The sequence below is a fragment of the Chamaea fasciata genome, unplaced genomic scaffold, assembly GCF_029207755.1.
Source record: "Chamaea fasciata isolate MVZ Bird 193981 ecotype frontalis unplaced genomic scaffold, bChaFas1.0.hap1 SCAF_1, whole genome shotgun sequence".
NCBI classification, from domain to species: Eukaryota; Metazoa; Chordata; class Aves; order Passeriformes; family Sylviidae; genus Chamaea; species Chamaea fasciata.
This window is the reverse complement of record NW_027094086.1, coordinates 112,553,989-112,576,369: the sequence shown is the minus strand read 5'-3', so window position 1 is coordinate 112,576,369 and position 22,381 is coordinate 112,553,989. Positions and strand designations below refer to the sequence as shown.

Here is a 22,381-nt window from a genome sequence, read left to right as displayed (position 1 = left end):
ACTTAGTGACAGATACTTTTCCATCTGCCACCGATCAGCTCTTTGACCTTGGAGAAAGCATCTTTCTCTCAGACTTAGTTTCCAATTTGTCTTCTTTTTAAATACCGATCTATTTAGATTATAAAATCGTCATACTGCTAAATAGTTTTTAGTAGACGTTTATGAGAAGTCTGCTGGAGCAAGGGCCTATCTTGACCAATGCCTCTAGACACATCCTCCCAGTCATACTCTTAGGGTTTAGGGTTTTCATGTTAATTATTAAAATAAACCTGCCCCAGCTACAAAAGGAAATATTGGATCTGACTTTTACCAGTATAAATCAGTAGTTAACTTCACTTAAGAAAATTGAATTGCTTAGGTGTGAAACAATGAGAATTAGAAGAGAATCACGCCTGCAGCAATAAGCTGATGAAGGAGCCTCTGGCACCTTCTTAAGCCTTAGAACAAAAGCACTTCCAATAATTACCATTATGTTATGCCAAGTGTATTCAAGGACCAATTTACATAAGTAGGGGAAACTAGCTAATCTGTGTATTACTTATGATTGCATCATGATTTTTCTAGTGTAGGGCTTGTGTAAAAAATGATAATAATGTGCTCTAAGGACTTAGTGACCAGTTTATAAGATTCAAAATCTCTGTATCCGGGAACCATACAGAAACACAGAATATTCTGAGTTGAAAGAGACCAACAAGGATCATCAAGTCCAACCTCTCAGTGAATGGCCCATACAGGGATGGAAACCACAACCTTGGCATTATTAACACCATGCCCTAACCAGCTGAACTGATCTCAGTGGCAAGTTACATAATCCCATGCAAAACCTGATTAAATAGTTTGATTTTATGCCTCTTGATAATCCTATCAGGGGGTTTGTTTCAAAACACCTTTGCTCTGAGGCTTAGCACTCCATTTTTAATTTCCAGCCTAAAGGTGCTCCTATTCATTTTGCTTCCATCTGTTCTTGGTCAACATTCTTCCTACATTCAGTAATTGTTGTCCTTTCTCAATGTTTACCACATTAATTTATAGACAAAAATTTTACCTGCATTTTCATTTTTAGCCTAACTATGTTAACATCACTTCATTTGCGGTAATGTAAGGATTTTGTACTTCTGGCTGCAATGATGACCCTTCTTTGGCTCTATTCCACTTTGAATTCATTTTTCTGGGGCAGCCAATGCTCACAGGATTCAAGCCTTTTGTGCAAATAGCATTAATACTTCATTCTCTTCTCTGGAATGACTTTGCTGCATTGTAAAATATCTTCTTTCCCTTGTGCTCATGACTGGTAATGCAGTCATCCTGAAAATCACTGATATACCTGGGTTTTCTCCTTCTACGTTTCCAGCAGATGCTCCTGCGTGATAAAGGAACCCACATGTTAGCCTGATTGACTTGATGAATTAGTGCCTTGCTCTGTTTAATCCAGTCCTTCCTGTATGGTAGTCTAATTTGCCACTTTACATAATGTGCCTTACATCTTTGCAATTTCCCCAAATATTATTCAAGGGAATTATTAAAAACATTGGATGAGAGCAATCCTGATGGAGATTTTAGTGACCCTCCCACTGAAGTATCATAGCTTGTCTTGTAGCACAACCTGTTATCATTTCCACTTTAGTTAATCCTTTATCCTGCCCGAAGTTTAGTAATTTCTGGCTGTAGCACTTCCTGAAATACTTTATTGACCTTCAGAGAGTTTAGATCTGCTGCATGTCCTTTGTTGAGAAAATAGGTCATTTTATTTTAAAAAATGAGGTTAGCTAGATCTGTCTTTGATTTATCTGTGTTATAGCTTCATTAATATCCTTTAGTCCTGGCCACTGGACCTGTGCTTATATGTTCCAGCCCTGCAATAGAGATGATCCAGTCCTGCTTCCTCAATTCACCTTGAGTTCAGTGATTTCTCTGGGCTTTTCATCTCCTTTGTCTGCATTCATTTTTCTGCCCAAACACTCATACTCTGAGTGCTGCCTCTGCTGTCTGCTGGTTCATGTAGGAAATTGAGATCGTGTCCTTACTCTGCTGGGGCTCCTTCTGAAACACCTTAATGTGTCCTCCATCCGCCCTGCATGGGGAGCCAAGCTCTGTGTTCTCTCCTTGGTTTTCACTTACCTGTGTAAGGAACCTTTTGTTAGGTGTTTGAATATCATTTGCAAAGTCTCAGGTAGACTTATAGTGAATCTTATTTCTGGCCTTCAAATTTAGCCTTTTCTTGTCTTTTTTTTCCTCCCTTTTGAGTTCATTCCTGATATACTTATTGAGGTGTCTGAGTAATTGGCTGATTAATTGAAACCTTCTCAACTGTAACTGCTGAAGCATCTTAACAACATAATTATTTTAAAATTATTTTTGCAGAGGCAGTGCTAACAATTTGGGGTTTTTTGTCTCAGTGTATAAATGTACACTGTGTTCGGACACCCTGGAAGTTAGAAATATTCAAGATACCATAAGTACTAGCTTATTATTGAAACTATTGAAAGTGGTCAGGTCTAACAGTATTTATTTAGACATTCAATTTTTACTCTTAAAGGTAAAATGTTTTCTTTTCATAGAAAAGAATATAACACTAACCTAAGCTTTGCAATACAGAGGCAAATCATGTGTATCTTTCCTAAACTGATTTCAGTCCCGCTGAAGTGGAGTAATTGCTTAATTACAGTTTTCAGGTTGTAACCTTGTAGCCTTGTTTTCCTCTCAAAGCACTGTGAGTTAGGATTAAGTCCATGCATTTAGTGGTGTTTGCCACAAAGCCTCTTGTTGTGAGTCAGTGGTATCTGCAGTGCTGTTGGGGGCATGGTTCCAACCTCTTTCTTACATGATTGCGAAAACAAATAGTGAAATGTAATAGTATAAACACTGAACATTCTTTGGCTGTTTCATAGTGGATTGATGAAGAGTGAGTTGTGTAACACAGTGACAGATCAACAGAATCTGAAGAATTTTGAAGGAGTGTCAAGTTGTTATTTAGTGAAACCACTGCCTTTGGACTACCTGCCAAAGAGATGCACTTCCAGCAGGGTAGGTTCTCTTACCCAATGGCCTATTGTAAACAAGAAATTGGAAATTAAGGGCTGAAACCTCACTTTTTGTTACCACTGTTTAAATGCAATTTGTTATTTCTTGTTACTGACTACAGCCTCTTTTTAAGGGATGTCTGCTGGACGGCCTTTCCCAATCTGTGTCTTTTAACTAAGCTACCTGGGGTGTTTCGTTATGTCATTGCAGGTCTTGTTGCCGAGGAGAGACCCTGTCTCTGACATCCACCCCAAATCCCAGGTGTGGCCTTTCACCACTGCACTTTTCCAAGCGAGCAGTTGAGTGGAAGTTATCTTTTCTCTATGCATGGCAAGCCATACAAGCACATCCCAAAGCAGGAAGACAGTTGGGTTCCTCATTTTTGGTTGTCTACTTCTGCCTCCTAAAATGCTGTAAACTCACAGAGTGTGGAGTCCTTGTGTGGGGTTCAGTCTGGGATAACTTGGATGATTACTTCAACTTCGAGCCGAGGATCACAGGATTGACACCCTTCTACTGATCTCCGTGGTGGGACAAGAGGGCTGCATATGATTCACACAGCACACAGCCTGCTTTCAAACAGCCTTTGTACTTTTGCAGTACGGCAATCTGCAAATCATTATGCACCCCCTCTTTGCCCAATCCACACAGGATGTGAGTCTGTGTCAGCTCCCAGCTTGATAGCCTTCCTCTTTAGAACTATCAATAAAAAACTCCTGCTTCCAGCTTTGGAAATTACTGGTCTACTGCCTTCCTCTAGCCAAGTGGGTGGGTGTCACATTCACAGATGTCCCACATCTGACAGGGCTGTGGCTAGAAGTATATTTTCCAAGGGCAGGTAGGGGAAGAGACCTACCATTGTGAAGCTGGTTCATCCACACTGCCACAACTGCTAACCCAGAGTTCAGGGGTCCAGGAGAACAAGCAGTGTTCCAAGAAAAGCATGGTTGTATGCATTCCACCACTGACATTTCTTCCTGCTGGCAGGCCATGTCATTTTTGTGGAAAGGAGAGGATTGCTTTAGATGTACTTATTTTAAATGAGGATGAAGTGTTTGATGCAATGATCATTTCCTGGTGCTTGTCACAGGTCTTGCTTCAGGGAGAGAAAGAGGTGGAGTTTGAGTGTTTCTGATAGACAAGCAGATGCAGAACTCCATCTCACTGATTTGTGTCTGTGGAAGTGGCAAAGCTGTATTAGCTCCCTCACTAACTCCACTCCAAGTGCAGCAAGCAAAGACACCCATCGTGACAGCTAAAGGTGTGATAGGCCATATCTTCCCCCAGGAACAGCACAAGAATAAGAAAAATTTGAAGGGAAAGACCTGTGCAATTCCTCTGGTTTCATGCTTCTTTCTGCAGGCAGTAACACCTCGTTCACATCTTCCACTTTCACTTGATATCCAATTCTATAACATTTTAACCTAAATCTTTACAGGTATTCAACACCTCGGGCATGTTGGTTCTACCAGGAGATGACTACAAAGCAAATTTTAGGCAGCTGGTTAGAGCATGGTAATGGGGTGGGGGGAGCTTGTCTTTGAAAGGGTGTCCTGATGTTGCTGCTGCAGCCCAGAGAAGAGTTATGGCTCAGAGCTCAGATACGGACTCACACAGCAAACATACCTTCAATCCATGCCAGTGTTCATGTTAAATGGACCTGGAGTGGGTCCTGGGAACTCCATACTAGTTTGGCCCTTTCCTTTGCTTTGCATTTCACTTTCCAGGGTAGAAAAGCACTACTATTTCTCCTTGGATGGCAAAGTTCAGGTTTGGCCATAAGCCTCAGAAGCATTTTGCTTGGCCCACACAGGTGATGTGCACATCTTTGAGATTCTGGACTTCATACTTCAATGGATAGTAACCATGGATATTTTCACTGAGATAACATAAATGTACCAATGTGTGTAACTGCATCCATTCAGGAAAAAAAAAATATTGGACATGTGTGTAAGCCAGGTGAACTCATTATAAACATCTTGTAATAGAGCTTGGGAAGTTTCAAATACCACAATTGAGGAGAACTTTCTCACAATATTTAAAATGTGTAGATTTGTTACTCTTCCTAGAGTTTTACATTCCATTCAAATCTGTCTTCCAGATAAAAGGTCATGGCTCTGAGAGTGTGGGCTACGGTGATATTCACTTGGTTCCACAATATGCAAAGTATTTAAATCCTCTCTGAGCTTCTTTTCATTATTTTATTCAACAGACAAGTGAGGGAATAAGTAGAAACATGCCATGAGCGCTGTTGTATCGAGTGAAGTATGAGACTGTGCTTTGCTGTTTCCTTTCATCTACTTGGCCAAGCTAGGACAATATGTAACCAGGCATTATGCAATATCTGTTCTGCTTCTCACAGCATAAAAAGCTATGTTAACTCTTTTGTGCTGGTAAAATTCTTGTGGATAAATACAAGGGACAGAACTCTTTGACGTTAACAATTCCAATACCCAGTATAAATCATAGGAGCATCACAGGCATTACTTTTGTATGTTACATTTGCTGAAGGACAATAGTTTTACTTAAATGTGCTGGTGTCCCTCTGAGAAGTATTTTCTCTATTTCAAAGAACGCTGTCTATCATTCTGACATGCTCTAAAGCGGAAGCCCAAGCCAAACAAACCAAGCAACAGCAGAATCAGCAGAAGGCTAGAATGTGTGATAGACAAAGACTTAAAATCCCAAAAGAATCTTCTGTCAGACACCCATTTGCACCCTAGGTATCAGCATTTAATGAGTTACTGTGAAGTCAGTGAACACTAATGTGAAATTCTTTAATGTCACTGTGAGCGAGTCCATTTTGATGACCTCTGAGTTATAAACTACAGAAAATGTCACCAGCTGCAGCCAGCTGTTCATGCCTTCTGCATGATCTGCTTGGAGCTTGAAGCAGCTGACCCCCAGATATAGCAAGCTTATAGCAAATACACCTGATCTGAAGTGAAAAGATGAATTGCCACATTTAAAATATAGGACAGTTGCCAGAAAGTTTTAAAATCTTCTATGCAGAATACAGGACTTGGAATGCAACTTCCTGAAAGTGATGAATCAGTTGTGATGATTGATATAAGGCTCTCATTTTCCTGAAGGTTTTCAAAGGCTTCTGAAATATTTCTGAAATATTCTACTAATTGGTGTTGTACCATATTAAAAATCCTTCCTTGCTCTCTAATTAACTACAGCCGTAGCTGCTTCTCAAAACCAAAATTAACTACTTGGTTTGACATACTGGAGCCCTCTTACACAGGTGGATAATTCTAGCTCCACAAGGAGTTTTGATCACCTAGTTTCTCAGTTCAGTGGATCCACAATTGAATCACTTCCTCTTAATGGGTGACTTGACTAAGTGGTTTGAAAGTAATTAGCAAACATAGTGGACCCAGTATTGAAGTGTATGATCAACATCTTATCAGGAACTACTTATTTCCTGTGGAAAACTGCGGTCAACTTCTCAAGAAATTCAGAAAGCAACTTGTTGTTCCTACTTCTAAGGAAGCTAATCAAGGAATGGTTGCACCATCCCAGGCATGTTTTGACTTGTGATGAAGTGCTCCCAACTGATTCTAAAGGCCTTTTCAGAAAGTCCATTCTTTATTGCTATTGGATGTTTCATTTGGTCACTTTTAAGAAAGCAGTAATTGTCTCGTACAGAAGCAGACTATTTTTTATCCACTAATACATTTTAATCTTGGTGCACAGCTGTTAATGGGATATGCTTCCACTCCAGAGCAATTCAGATTGATTTTGTTTCTCCTTCAGAAATATATTACAGTAGAGCCACAGTATATAAAAGGGCTCAGCGTGTTGAGATGAAGTAGCCTCACGGTATTTGCAGCTTCTAATGGGAGCTCAGTACATTTAGAGCAGAAGTGGTGATTGATTGTCTGGTGCTCAGGCTAATTGATATGGCACTGAGTTAGTCTGAAGCTCTCAGCTCCATCAAAATCACACATGACATTGCTGCTGTGCCTCTTAATATTGACTGGGTAGTTCATATGATAAAAGCAGCATGTTTGGGAGGAGACTTCCAGACCTGAGTGCATCTTCCTTCACCATCAGTTACATTCTTTCCAGAAAGGCTTCCTGCCTAGAGTAGCATTACTCCTCCACTGGAAAATTTTTAAGAGGATGTTCTCAGGTCCGTTTATTTTTAATGGGCTTGGATGCGGTCACTGAGATCCTGTGAGGTCAGAAGAATGGAATGAAAGTGGTCACAGATGACACTTGAGCTATTTCCACAGCTGGATGCACACCAGCCAGAGTAGGCGGTCCTCTGCAGATGAATTAGTTCGTTGAAGTACATGATACAAAACATCTGTTACAATGAGAACAAACAAAAACAATGTGCCTTTGAAAACTGGGATTTGTTGGGAGCTGCTTGCAAGGGTGCTGAATGAGGCAGTTGTCAGAAAGTTAGAAACATTTTTAGGCTTGGCCTTGTGTGAACTAAAGCAAAACTACTAGTGAAAACACATAAATTCAATTAAGCAAAAGACCCTCTTTACCCAAATTTTGTTGCACTGATTCCCCACACAGGAATGGGGAGGGAGAGAACCCCTCTGTACCAAATGTCTTTTGTACCCTAAACCACGTTTAATACAATGGTATAACTCCAGCTGAGTGGCTGTAAAAACTTAGAAGCTACAGTGGTAATGTTATTCTGTCAGTTGTTCCCCGTGCTGCTTTATTACCAGCTGTCTTGAAGTGCATTAGACGTTTTTCATTGTCACTGCCACCTGATGACAAATAAAAACTTCAAAATGCTTTTGCTTGAAGAAATAACTCACAGCTCCTAGCCAGAAGTAGACCTTTCACGTCACCTTAATGAACCAGAGCGATCCAAACATTCCCACCTCGTTTTACTCATGCAAGGCAGTCACTTTTGGCTGCCTTTGATTTTGTTTCTCATAGTTGAGCTGGTGAGGAAGTAGGAATACTAAGATATTTATGGTGTAAACAAACACGCCTTGTGTATTAAGACTGAAGACAAATCAATCAAAGCCAGGTGTTTATCAGTTATTATAGGGCAGCATTGTTCTCATGGACAGTTTAAAGGAAACGCAGCACTCCTAATACATTATTTCAGCCACAGTAATGATGAATTAGATGCAGGTATACATCAAAGCATTGGTTCTCCTCTTTTCTTTTCCTTTTTTCCTAAACTGAGCATGCTAACTGCCATACAGATTTGATGGATGAGAATCGTGTCCCAGATACATAATAGGAAGAGGTTGCAATACCACAAAATGCTCCCAAAGAGGTTTGGGTACCTAGTCTGTGTAAGCGTGTTAGGTAGACAATAGTAGTAAAAAATAAAAACCTAGATAGAAATTTAGATCAAGCACGTGATAGGGCTGTGTGATTTTGGACCTGGAAATCGTTTCGTTCATCCCCTGCTGGTGGCCTGCCATGTCTGCATAAGGCGGCTAGGTTTCCTTAAGGCTCAACAACTGAAACAGGAACTTCTGTGGATCTCATGGGAGTCAGATAGGCCCCTGGGAGAGGGCCTCTTTTGTGGCTTTCCCTCTGGGATCTAGTGGTGGGTGTCAGGAGAGGTGAGAAGCTGCAGAGGAAACAAAGTTAAACAAGGTTCTTGTATAGTTCAATTGATTCTAGTTTATGCCTTCCTGATGAGCGGAGTGTCTGATTGTATATGTAGTTATAATTTATTATAGCTGTACAAGACAATTATGTTAATCTTACTTTTATTTCCTAATATTCTTTGATCTCATACACATCAAAGATGTAAAATTTTAGTCTTGTTGATAATTAGCTAGAAAGCAAATATGTTGTCTGTCAGTACAGAGGATACAAAGCACAAGAAATTGTCCTGGGGGAGCCTAGATTCTAGACTAATTTTTTTTCTCCTCATCAGATTTTTATTTCCCTTTCATCAGTTCCCTCAGCCATTAAATAAATGTACTGGAAGTAAACTTTGCCATTGTGAAATTCATTCAGCTTATTAAACCACCTAGTCAGTCAGTATGAATCCTCAATTGAGGAAAAGCAGTTTGGTACATCAAACAGAAATGAACATCAGTGTTTCCCAAAGTTGCAACAACCCCTTGCGGTCTGTACTGACGAAGGTTTCACGCTTGCTTGCTGTTAGTTTTAAGCAGGCACAGGCTAATGCTGTGCACAGTTCTCATTTGATTCACCCATTATAGTCCAAAGGCTTTGATTTCTAACTTGTGGTTACTGCTCTGGTCAAGAACAGCAAACGAGGATATGCTAAATTATTTGGCTCTGCAGTTGCTCTTCAAAGCTGTCTTTCTGGAAGGAGAAAACACACAGGGATTATTTTACAATTTCTGCAGTGAATCTCTGCATCAGTACTTTATGCCTCCAGCTGGTGGATTTATACATCGCAGTTTATTCTGGGGATTGACCCCTCCCTCCACTTTTGTTCATGAATTGCAAAGAGATCATTATCTTCATAAATTTGTTTACAGTCCAAAACTTCCATATGAATAATTTATGGCAACATTTCAGCCTAAGGATCCTTCTCAGTGTGCATAACAAGTATTTATTAGATGGTTTCTTACTGGAAGTTTTTATTAGACTTGATTCTTTCCTGTTCCAAGGTTGGTTGTCCTTATCTTTATTAATTACCTCATCTTCTAGACAAGATGGCAGTCTTGACAGAAAATAAAATTTAGTTTCTTGATTAAACAAGTCTGCAGGCAGCATAGGGCCGCAAAATTTACAATTGGATTACTGTAAAAAAAACCCCAAATCACTGAATTACAATCTGAATCTGAAAACAAGAGCAGAATCATCTCTGCTAGAGATAATTAATTAATGAAAATCTGTCTGTGGTGTAAAAATCTTTTGAATACCTGCATAGTAATGTACAGCTTGGCATCTGTCTCAGAGGATTAAAACAATGTGAAATCCTGGTAGCATTCAAGTTGATGACAACAATGTAATTAATTTAAGCAGAGCCAGGATTTCAAGCCAAATTTTTCAAATTCACTAAGATCTGTATGTTACTGTGATTGTTGGATTACGGAAGTTTGACCCATTGAAATTGCAAACAGCTTCTGCTAAAATTTTTGCCTCATCTAGTTCCCTCTTCATGCTGTGCACTTGTGCATTACTTCCCTGAATTCATAATCATTTGCAATGACACTGAACTGAAACACCAGAAGTCCTTTATGATGCTGCAGTTCTTTGATAGTAACGGAAAATACCACATGAAATACAACCAGAAAACCAGATTTCATGTACTTTTCAGTCTCACAAGTGGATTTTCTGTGTGCCTGGAAAGGTCACTGCAGAACAGAAATGTGGCTGCCAAGAGGTTGGTCTCCACTGGAGTTTATCGGAACATCTGCTGTTAGTTATGATGCATCTTTTGATGTCAAAGACAAAACAAGGGTTTGTTTGGTTTTTGGAGGAAGGGGTTTCACATATAATGAAGATTCACAATCATGAAGTGCACAGAACCCAGCCCTCGAGTCTCTGTCACTCTGGAATTAATTAGAGCGCTATTTTTCTATCCACACAGCTCTCAACAAAAGATGGGAGTATTAGCCATTTGCCTATCATCTCACTTCTATTTATCTTCCTTTGGTTGTTTCTTGTTTCCTTTACCTCTGAGGCTACCCTTTGCCTCTGGGTAGGACTGACAAGGCTATTACATATATAATACTCTGTGGATAATAAAATTTGGCTTTGTGGGCAGAATCAAATAATAGCTCTAAAACTTGTCTTCAAGTGAAAATCCGCAGAGGGAGAGGGTAGTGACATGGAAAAAGTTGTGAAAATGTTGTTTTGACTCCACTCCCAGAGAGAACTCAGGGAGTGGGAAAAGGGTGAGAAGAAGAACAAAGACAAAATATCTGTAATCTCCCTGTTTTCGTTTCTGGGTTATTGAACTAATTTTAAGCTTTTTTTTCCCCTTCAAATTTAGATAAATTCTGGAATGACGTGTCATTTTGAAATATGGTGGAAACATTGCTTTTTGACAGCTCCAATTTTTTTCATTCTTTTGGTCACAATTATGTGCCAAGTGTGACCTGGTTTCACAGGATGTTTTATTCTCTCTCAGAGGTTTTTTGTTTTTTTGGGTTTTTTTTTTCAAATAATTTACTGTTCATCTCAGCAATATGTGTATACCATCCTGCTGGCCTTCTTTTCTCTAGCTTGCTCTGTCATTTGTTCCTCCAAAGCATCTTACTGTAAAAGTATTTTACATGTGTAAGGCATCTTACTGAACTCATGGCAGACTCAGCTGCCTCATCAGTGTTTCATAGAAGGCTGATCATCCTCTTTGGGTCAAAGGCTCACTCTGATACATTTACCACAGTAATGACTCGCCAGCTTATTCCTCTCTGGCTTCAGAGCAAGGTGCTCTCTGTTGTCTGAGACATTTTCAGAGCAGTATTTGGTAGTAGGCAGTTCCCATCAGCTGCCTTGTGGCCTGAAGATTTTACTTCAGATAGGGCTTAGAAAATTACTTTGAAAAAACTTGAACTGCTCTTTCTTGGCTCATTTGTGGAACCTCCAAAATTACTGTTGACCACAATGGTCATTTTAATATTAATTTTTAGATGCCAGAGAAAATAACCATAAAGATTTTTTTTTTTCCAGAGAAAACTGAACACCTCTACAGTACTCAAATAGCTGAAAGAAATTCAGGAAAACTGCCCCAAAAAAATTTTGATTTTAACCCAAACTTCTGCAAATCAGATGGCATGTGGAAACCAAGGTCTCAAAGAAGTAAAGAGCACCTTTGTCGTATGTCAGGATCGGACTGTTTGCTTTGCATTCACATGGACTACTACACAGTGCCTGGTAGGAAATGGTGGTGTACAAAAAAAGCTATAATAAATCAAAGCTTTTTGTAGAGATTACTGCAGCATGTATGGATTAGTGTAAACTGGAGCTACTTACCTGATTTACTCCAGTAAATTCATTTAGATAAAACTGAAGCAGCAGATTTTGACTTCATTTGTTCATTTGTCCATGTTGCTTTGGCAATTCCTCTGAAACTGGTAGTGTGATGGCATGGATGTGGTCCATTCACTAATGTGGAGAAAGGAACAGTCTTTGGTGGTTATCATCCTTCTGATTAAATTGAGTGCCCTGAAAAGACTCAGTAGCCATAGGCTGGCGGCATACATCCTCTGTAGACAGAGCAGCATGCCCGACAAGGACCACGCAAGTCTCTCCCCTCTGTGTCATCAGTCTTCTCCAGCTTCGAGCTAACCTGTGGATATGCAGCCCCCTACCTTTCCCAACTTTTGGGAAGGCTGTTGGACACCACCAGTCACAGTGATCTGTCTCTGTGATGGAGGGTTTCTCTGTGGGTAGCTGATAGCTGAACATGACTGAGCAGCTGTTGTTTGATAACTTTCAGCCCCAGCAATGACCAGACCTGGTGACCCAGCACTGAGACTCCCTATTCTATTACCAGGCCCCTGAGCCACTCTGTTCCACCCCCTCCATGTACTTTCAACATATTTAACATGTTACAGCTGTGCTCACTGCTATACAATGGTTAAGAGGGCTGCCAGCATTTCCAGTATGAACTCGTATTTTAAGGATAATAACTCAGCTGTAAAAATGTGCTCTAGGCGGAAACTTTATAAGGAAGATTTCTGCCCAAGAGTGACTTTATCTGGACAGAAAACAAAAGGGAAAATAAATCGATTTAGTCATTCTTAATCAGTAAAGATATATTAAAAAGAAAGTAGAGTAATCCTTGCTGGATCACTTACTTTCTCTTCTTTCTAGCTTAATAATATCCAAAACCTTCTTCTTTCTGAACTTTTCATGTCTACTTCTTAGACTAGTTGAACCATTTTCACACTGAATATTTACTCATTTGCTTTTAAATTGCTTTTCCTCAATATTTTCATTCGCTTTTAAAAGACAATGGGATGTGGAGCAAAGTAGATCCAAGTTAGCCATCTTCTCTTATTTATTTCAAATCTGCTCAGCATGAATCAAGAATTAAAATGTATCCTTTTCTTGATCAATTTGGACTAGCGTGTGTGTATAATTGGAACCACCTGTTCTCTTTGGGCCTACAATGGTGATGACCCAAGAGGTACCCCCTAGTGTGAATACTTGTGAACTTGGGAAAGTTCAGATGTAGATCCAGACTCATCCCAGAACCCTGATAACAGACGAGCTCCTGAGTCCTCCATATATCACACAGGATTTAAAACACTTTGAGGTCTTTGGTAGAAGGGAGGCTTATAAATGTTAAATGTTTTTTCTAACACACAGACTGGTGTCACTGGAAGTACGTTACAGTAAACGAGAACTTAAAATACCTGGGTTTTAGTTAAAAAATCAGTTTACCCTCTCTAGACTCCATTTTTTTTCTGAATGGTGACTCATACTGAGGGCTTGAATTTGATTTTATCTGTATGACTTGTACCTTCATGGATTTAGATGTGGTTATCTTTGAAGGACATGCTCTGTGTGCTTGCTGCCATCAGTTTTACTGGCCTCTTGAGGTCTCATGTACCTGGGAGAGAAGTTTTAGGTAGTGACACTTCTGCAGCCACAGTTTGTCCAGATTGTGCCTATAGTCTCAGTTGTTCAAAACAGTGTCTGAACTGCAATGCTGTCATTGGGAGCATCATCCAAAGTGGGATGGATTGTCCGGGAGCAGCAAAAGCCAGGTGTCGGTGGCATTTTGCTTGTAGAGAGTCCAAGGAGCAACTGGTCTGGAGTTTTTGGAGTCAGAAAAATCCCACCTAAAATTTGTTAGGGCATGAGTGAGGCATAGTCTTGTGTTACTTTTAATAGTGGAATATAAGGTAAGAAAGCACTATTGGAAATATGCGCCTCAGTCTTGGATTTGGGGTCTGTCACAAAGCTGGCACTGGCAGGTAGCCAGTTTTAACCAGTTGAAGGACAAATCCCAATACAGAATGGAGTGCATTCCATCCACAGCCTCTCCTAAGGAGTTACAAGTCCAGAAAATGAAATGCAATTTGGGATCTGGGCCAGGACATGCAGGCTTTTGGGGTTTAGATGAGAGGAAGGGCAGGCTGGAATAGTTTTCTTTCCATTACTGTGTGGGAAAGGGCTTTGTTTAACATTACAGGTTACAAATCTAACAGAACATGGCAGAGAGACAGATTTCTGTATTTGTCCTCTCTAATAAGGGCACATTTTTACTTTTAAAGATTGGTATGAATCACTGTGATCTAGAACTCAATTGGTACATAACATGATCAGTGGCTTAGTACAAGATTTCCCAATCTGTCATCTTCAAGTCTAAAATCTATTATTGAACAGAAGCATATCTTTAGAAAAGCATCCTTTCTCACTCTGGGTTTCATTTATAGCATCTTCTACTATCTGTCTTTCCTAATAGGTAGGATAAGAAGGATTCCTGGGAAGATTCTGTGCATATTACTGGTCCTCATCAGCTTTCCAGAACTTTTAAATTTGAAAAATTGTATGAGGAGGGAAAGAACATAATTTTTAGACCCTCCATACCTTCAATCTTCCTTTGTGCAGAAGCTGCCAACAAGGAGTTGAGACATAGGCAGCAGATGACAGTGCACCATTGTGCATCCTCATGGAGGATGGACATTATGTTTGTAGCTAAATTCAGGAGTGATACAGCAACATCAACCTCATTAGCATTTCAAGGTGGGTTTCTACTCACCCCATGCAGCTGTGTACCTGGATTACATGGTAACCCTTACATCAGTGTGACTCCGAGAGTGCAGGCTAGATTTGGGCCTAGCCTAGGGGTTAGCTCTGATGTTGAAGAGTTGCCTTTGGCTTGACATTGGAAGGGCTGACACAAAGTCCAGGAGCAACTGTGTGAAGCTGCCTTATTTTCATTGTCCATCACTAATAAATTCTGGTTTACAAAAGTCTTTCTGATCTCAGAGTTGCAGAGTAGCATCCTGATACTAACCATTCCTTGACGATTGTTCCCATTATCCACTCAAGTATTTGGGATCTCACAGAGGAGTACTCTGCTGTCTGCCACCCTAGCACCTCAGTATGTCTCCTTGGAACTTCATTCAGTGACCACTTCACTTTTTTGAAAGCTGAAGGTATTTCAGATATTTCCATCTAAGTCTGGTTGTGTTAGGTCCTTATAGTGTTGTGGAGTTAACACCACGCACAGTCATACCATTTTCTTCATTGTGTAGCGTCATTTTTTGTCATCTTACCTCTAATATGGCCTTAATACATAGGATTGTATTACCAGCCTGCTTTTCTGTTTGGTGTTGGGTTTGGTTTTTTTTTTCTCTTGTTGATAGCCAGTTCCTCATAATTTCTGATGTCTCCCAGTGTCAGTGTTTGTCTTTCTAATAAGTAAATCTTTTAATCCAGCTCATCTGTTAGATTTCAGTCCCTCCAGGTGTTGGGCAGGAAGCAAAACACAGCCCATCTGTAACAGATCACAGCTGCTTCCCTGTCACTGGCCATTGCAGTGTTGAGGCTAGAAGTGCACTTAGAAGAAATGTCACTGGCATTTCCTCCCCAAACCCAGTTAAGCACTATCTGTGCCTGGCAAATGACCTATGCACTGAATCCTGCCAGAAAAGCAGAGATCAATAGCCCAGTGTGTCAGCTCACGTCTGTTTTCATGCCTTTATGGACACACAAAGACGTGGGACTGCCTCACCTTGCATGGATAACTTGAGGCCCAGGGAGAGACAAGGTCCCACTGCATTAAACACATCTTTCATACTCTCACGTCATCAACCTTCTCTGTACCTCTACATAAAAGCACAAACCTCTGGAGGCAAAATTTTCTTTCAAGCATTGTCCTTGTTTTAGGATCAGGTTTGCCTGAGTAAAGTAAAATTAGTTAGCATTTTCAGCCAATAACAGAAGGTTTTCCTTATTGTTCATTGAATGTTGCTCATGAACAAGAAGTTTAAAAACCAGTCACTGTTGCTCCTTTTTTTCTTTGCCATAATGAATCCTACACTGAGAGTTTCAAACATTAAAGAAAACCTATCCACATACTGAAAAAATGTTGTTGCCTGAGTGGGTGTAATAGAATTGGCAATACAATTTGTCTGCCCGTGTGTAATTTTGTGTGTATATATATGTATATGTAAAATCAAACTATTGAGGGTACAAATATGACATCTTTTTTGAAAGTTTCATTTGAACACACTAAGACAAGGAAGTGAAAATTTAGTCTAAAGGCTGGTGCTGGCTTGCATTTTAACTGTACAGTTTGATAATGTCCATTTATTACCTTGTTAGAATTAGGATGTGCCATTAAGTGAATATTCACATCTGTTTATAGGCAGGATGGGAGGGAATACAACAGAATTGTTTGAGGGGAAGTATTACTTGGATTTAATAGGTGAAATTCCATTCTGATGTCAAGAAATACTAGTCCGCAGAAAAGAGACTCCTGATTCCCATTTACTAGGATGGCACATCAGCTGCTGGGAGACAGTGGAGGAAGGAAGGATTTCATCCACATCAAGAAATATATAGAAGAATATAAACAGAACGAAATTGCTTGTTTTGACATGGATTGAAATCTTTCTTTTGTGAAATCTGATAGTGGGAAGGGAAGGAGAAGATTTGATCTGTGTGTTACAGTAGTTATGTCCCAAGCAAATTACCACCTTTGTGTTTCTTTTTTGTCTTCTGGGAATGCTAAACCCTATTTGAGAGTTGTGAGGATTCTTTTGTTCATGGGGCTGTTCTTGACATAACAAAAGCACTGATACGTGGAGTGGCTACATAAAGCCGTCATACAGCCAAGTGCGTACTCATAAGCTAAAGAGTAGGAAAAAAGCTAATGAGATTTCTCATTCCCTTCTAGTTCTGCCTGATATAATACATTTATTAACTGGTACAATATTGTTTCAGGTATTGCTTTATTTGTGCACACAGTTGCTAATATAAAACTCTTCCTATTGCATCAACTGTCTTTTCATCATATCTTGATGTTCCCATTTCTAAATCTTTTTAATCTGGATTTGTACATGTAGGCTAGTATCTGTACATTATCAAAAGCTGTATGTTAAACTAGGAGACAGGAAATACAAGGCAAGAAGGACAATAGGAGAGAAACCATAAAAAAAACCTTGGCTATTGTTGTAAGAAAGGTGAAGCCTGCACAGGGGTCACCTTTGTTCTTTATTTACCACACTATATTTGGATTCTTAATCCTTTAAAATCAGTTACTTCTGGGCAGTAATTCTCTTGGACCTATGATGTATACTTTCAGCCGAGGAAAGAAGTTCACAAACATACAGCAAAAACATAAGAAAGGGAAAGCAAATACACCCATTGCTCCTCGGAGGTTCAACTATGTTATGAAGGTGATGTTAGATAAGAATTTGAATTTATGCCCAAGATTCAAAATATTACCATGTGATCTTGTGGTTTAGTACTCAGTACAGAAGCAGGGCTCAGCATTGGTAAAGGCCTGTATCAGGTTTGCCTATTCCAAAGTTAAAGCTGGTTGAACTTAGTGGAGGGTTTGGGCTTCTTGCTCGCTTTACCACATTTTTAGTAAGCTTTTGAAATCAACAATGTAATGAAATCAAGTCAAATCCTAGGGCTTGCAGAGTATAAATTTTTAGCTGACGTTTGCTGATCTTCTGTACTCAAATCATAATTTAATCTCTGATAAACTGGCAAATGCTACGGCAATTGCTACCTTTTCACTGAGAAAGGGAAATAAGTTTTCCTTTGTTTTGGAGTGTCAGCAAGTATTCCCAGCAGAGCTGATGACAGAGGACAGACAGGATTTCAATGCTGCCTTTAATCTTCCTGCAGCAGTCATAGGAGTTTGGATCTTACCAACCAGTTTGGAGTAGTTGAGCGGACTAATTTCTGACAAGGGGACCTGGTTTTTCTGCTTCCTGTAGGGGGAAAGCCAAGAAGATCAGACAAGTCAGACTAGACAGAACAGTAAATCAATCAAAATATGGCCATCATTTGTTCAGTGTGGAGAGAGTGTATTTATCTGCAAAAAAGCATGCATGTTGATTTTTTTCATATTAATTCTTGATAGATATGGCTGTCTGATAAGTATAAGAAAAGTCATCCTTTCACTCAGCTTAATAAAACTGCAAGAAACATGTTCTCGATAACATAAAGGCATTCACTTGGTGGTAGGGTAATACATTTTCAGATAGAATGGCCTGGTGCTTATATGTCTGCACAAGAAATCTGTAAACAAATTCAAAAAGTAAGTTTTCTGCTGTAAAATTTGTTGGCTTTACATTGGCCAGTATTTACAAAGCAAAATTTGTAAGTATGGTTAACTTGTTAAAACTTCTTAAATAAAGAAGTAAACTCTAAAATAAACAGATGCTTACTGTAAGCTTTAAAAACTATTTATTCAGCTGGTATTTTCCCCTTAAGTCCAATATCAGTATTAGAACACCGGAATAAAATAGAAACCTTTAATGCAGTTCATTATTGTAGAAAGCTGTGACTAACTAATCCATCCTCCCACTGGGCCCTAAGTGCATCTCTGAACTAGTGAACTCTCCATTCCTAAAGCCTCCTAACACACTTTTTATTTCTGATGTCACTTTCCCACCCTTCAACAGACAAAAGGTGGCGTGGGTCTTTGCACCAACGTAGACTTGTTCTGCTGATGCCTTTTGGTATTGGCAAATACTTAAAGATATTTTACCTCATGTGATAAACTGTATTTGGTGTCCTTCCTGTTATTTGACTTTGTTGCCATAGAGGGGATGTGCAGTGTTCATAGTTAACAAAGTCAGGCTTCTCTCTTTGTAAGTGATAGACTATATTCTGAAATATAGACAGTCAATTTCTCATAGGAAAAGTACATTCATAAAGCTTAAAGCATTCTAAAACAGCAAGGTCTTTCAAATAAAGTGAAGAGGAAATCAAATCTGTATGTCAGCTTATTTTAGGCTTATCAAAATGTTGCAAAAAACATGCATGTCTGTATCATTATTCCTTACCATTTGCCCTGTTAATTTCTCTTAAAACCACTCTACGACACAATTGTAGGACAAATCATTTGCTGAGAATGTCTTACCAAATTTAAAAGTCATTATAATAACCAGTTTCTTCTGGGAATTACAAAAAAAAAAATAATAAAAAAAAAATAATAAAAAAAAAAATCATACTGAGGCAACAGGGCAACAGGACAGATCTAAATAATTGACGGGCCAACTACCTTTTTCGGCAAAGACAGTGGCAAAAACTTCATGATAATTTCTTCTACAGGATTTTGCAATTAAACTGGGCCTTAAGTAATAGTTTGCAATGCTAAGATGCCTTTCTATACATTTACAAACTCAGTAAAATCAGACATCCAAACAGATGAAGACTAAACAATATGTTTGATGTAACCTTTGCCAGTAGCCAACTGGATGTTTATCAGCAATTACATATTATAGGCTGAAAAGAATCAAATTACTTTTAATATGATGGCAACATCTGATGCAAGACATTTTTGTCTTCTACAGCTAAATAAATTGAATATGAATGGACTTGACAGCATGTATTATGAAAGGCATTATGGTCTGGAGACTGCGTGTCGCCCTAACAACCAGACGATATTTCCTTAATTAAGTATAATTTCTTTCCTACGTGATCACAAGAAGATTCTGAACTGGTGAATTAATGATCTGGGAAATGCATGTAATTCTCTGCTCTAGGTAACTGTCAGCTTAAAACATGTTAAGCTGTCTTAGGAAAGCTGCAAATACCTGATTTATTTTCCCAGCTTCTTTTTTCTAGTGTATTAAATGGCGTATATTCAGGAACAGGAATATATATATTTTCAATTGGAAAATGATATGTTTTCTGTCTCTGAGCAATTTTTTTTTTGTCGTTGATATACTTTCTCTCCAGTCCATATTTTTTTTAATAGTTTGTTTGCAATACCTGTCCTGCTTACTTCTTTGCTGAAAGACATTTGCTCTCAGACTTTTCCGTTCTAAGTCTGACAGTGGCGTATGTCACACTAAACCATAAGACTTCCTTCACCACTGCCCCTTCTTCATTTCCAGGCTCCTAAATTTGTACCCAGGAATAGTTATCAGTCTGTCACACGTGTAATCACAGCAAGTTCCTCTAACCATACTTCTGCAATAAGCATCTTTTCACAGGATTGCACCCAGAGGGTTCTTGAGGATCTCCAGTGAGAGAGACTCCACAACCTCTCTGGGCAACCTGTTCCAGTACAGGATCACCAGCACAGTAAAGAAGTTCTTCCTCAGGAACCTCCTAAGCATCAGTCTCTGCCAGTTGCCTCTTGCCTGATTGTTTGGCAACACTGAGAAGAGCCTAGTTCCATGCTCTAACACCTTCCCTTCAGATGCTTACATAGACTGTTGCACTCTAAAATCATCCTCATGCCCCCCCTCTGGACCCTCTCAAACAGGTCCATATTCTCTTTATACTGGGGCCCCCAGAGCTGGACGCATCTCTCCAAGTGGGATCTCAAAAATATGGAGGGAGGATCACCTTCCTAGACATCATAAGTGGGTGCCCAGCTTGTCTGTCATGGAAAGCCCTGAGGCAATTCTCCACCTTTTAGGCAAAGGAGAACACTGCTTGTAGAGGGAACTGAGAATTGTTTATCAGCTGACAAATTTAATTTGACCACGGATGGTTTGATAGAGTAAAAATGCTGATCACTCGGAGTATAGAGTTTACAATTTCCTATCATGACCAAAAAGTGCAGTTGAAGTCCAAACCCTAGGGCCTCATCTGGCTGCATAGTATCCGAGGCCACTGATTTCAGAAACAAAACAAGAACATTATTTTCGTTGTGCGTGGTTCTTCTTCAGACTCTTGCACTGAATCTGCCATGCAGGAACTGCTGGATGGGCTGAATAGGTGTGTGCCCCGCAGATTTGCTTTTAGACTCTTTCACCCAAAGGGAAGACTTCACTGTGGTAGTTCATTAAATGAGCTAATCAATAAACTAATCCATGTAAACCAGTGCAAATTAATATAGCCAATAAAGTGGCAAAAGTGGAAAGTGTTGCAGGTTTGATGCATGCACATTGATCAGCTTGTTTCCTGAGCATTTATTTGGAATCAGGACAAATACTCCACAGAGGCTAACTTCTGAAATTTGTCAGATTTCTCTAGGGACTCTTGTCAATGCAAGAAATCCACTCTGTGACATATAACGAGTGTGTATTTATTTCATATGCTGAGAGTATTACAAAAAGGACTGACCAAAATGAGCCTACCTTCTTTTTACCCCACTGCATGCAAGGAATGAGTTTGCGGGGACTGCAAAAAAACATTGCTGGAAGGTAAAATTGAATTGGTTTTTCCCCAGAATTTTGTGTTTTTATGTCTTTTTATTTGTAACTGAAAAATTGAAATCCTTAGCTTCTGATCAGATCCTTGGCAAAAACAGCTCTATGTGAATGTGAGATAGACATGTAAAAACAGGTATGCTATGAGTTTTGAAACAAGTTTGTTTTAGAGGTTGGTTAAACAAGTTTGTTTTAGGTGAATTTTTCCAGTATTCTCAAAGGGGAAAAAAAAGTCATTTTTTTAACAAATACATTCATCTACATTTTTCACACTTTGTAGCAGATATAATGTGGTTGTGCAAGTTTGTGATGTGTGCACGCAAAGATACATACAAAGTAAAGTTATTATTTCATATGAAGAAATGACTGGAAATACCACCTCATGTCACTATCTGCAAGAAAAAAAGCAGACCACATTTTCTGACTGACTTTCTCTAACCAACACAGGAAATAGCATTTTACAACCTAGAGCTGAAGAGAGTCAACACTTCACTAAGTCATGATGTTGCCAACATGGGACCTTGGGGAGTGGGAGAGCAAAAACCAAGGAATATGAATGGCAAAGAAGCTCTCTCTCCAAAGCTCCTCTGGCATGTCTTTTGTTTCATTTTTTGTCAAAGTCTCAGTCTTGCTTCAGTACATATGCTCTTTGTTATTAATGTCTTTGTTTTTTATGAGAAGAAAAATGCTTTTAAACACCGTGTATGTGTTTTAAATGGGTGTCACTACCAAACTCACTATCAATAGCTAGTCTTACTTAATCAGCTATAAAATCTCATGAGTAAGGGTTCTTAACTGAGACTGGAAAAATCCAAGATAATTACCATAATAGGCTGAAGATCTCTGTATCTGAAGGCTTTAGAAGTCAGAGAAAATTGGGGACATATGTGTTCTGTCTGTAAGATTGTTCTATATAGGATATGGGAAAATGGAAATGACAGGCATTTTGCAATGTACAGTAGCATTCTTCATGGAAAGAACATATGCATTTGTTTGTCAAGAGCAATGAAGTGAAAAATGACACTTAATTGGAGCTGACATAAAATGGCCTCATTAGCAGTACAAATAATATATGTGTGTAGCTTGGTTGTCAATAGGAACAAAACATATTTCTTCTGACACAT

The 22,381-nt window shown here is 39.2% G+C and overlaps 1 protein-coding gene across 5 annotated transcripts in view; it reads left to right on the top strand.

The window, feature by feature from the left end:
• The window catches only part of RBMS3 (RNA binding motif single stranded interacting protein 3), a 703,903-nt gene that overhangs the window by 642,353 nt on the left and 39,169 nt on the right, over positions 1 to 22,381 (top strand). The window contains exon 13 of one of the 5 annotated variants that reach the window (XM_066194132.1): positions 3,232 to 3,590. The exons of 3 other annotated variants lie outside the window; for them this stretch is intronic. In XM_066194132.1, the coding sequence (XP_066050229.1) occupies positions 3,232 to 3,324 (93 nt within the window). In that variant the 3' untranslated portion in view covers positions 3,325 to 3,590. Of the gene's footprint in view, positions 1 to 2,888; positions 2,919 to 3,231; positions 3,591 to 22,381 lie in introns of those variants that run through there. One more of the 5 variants, XM_066194140.1, reaches the window with a different exon arrangement.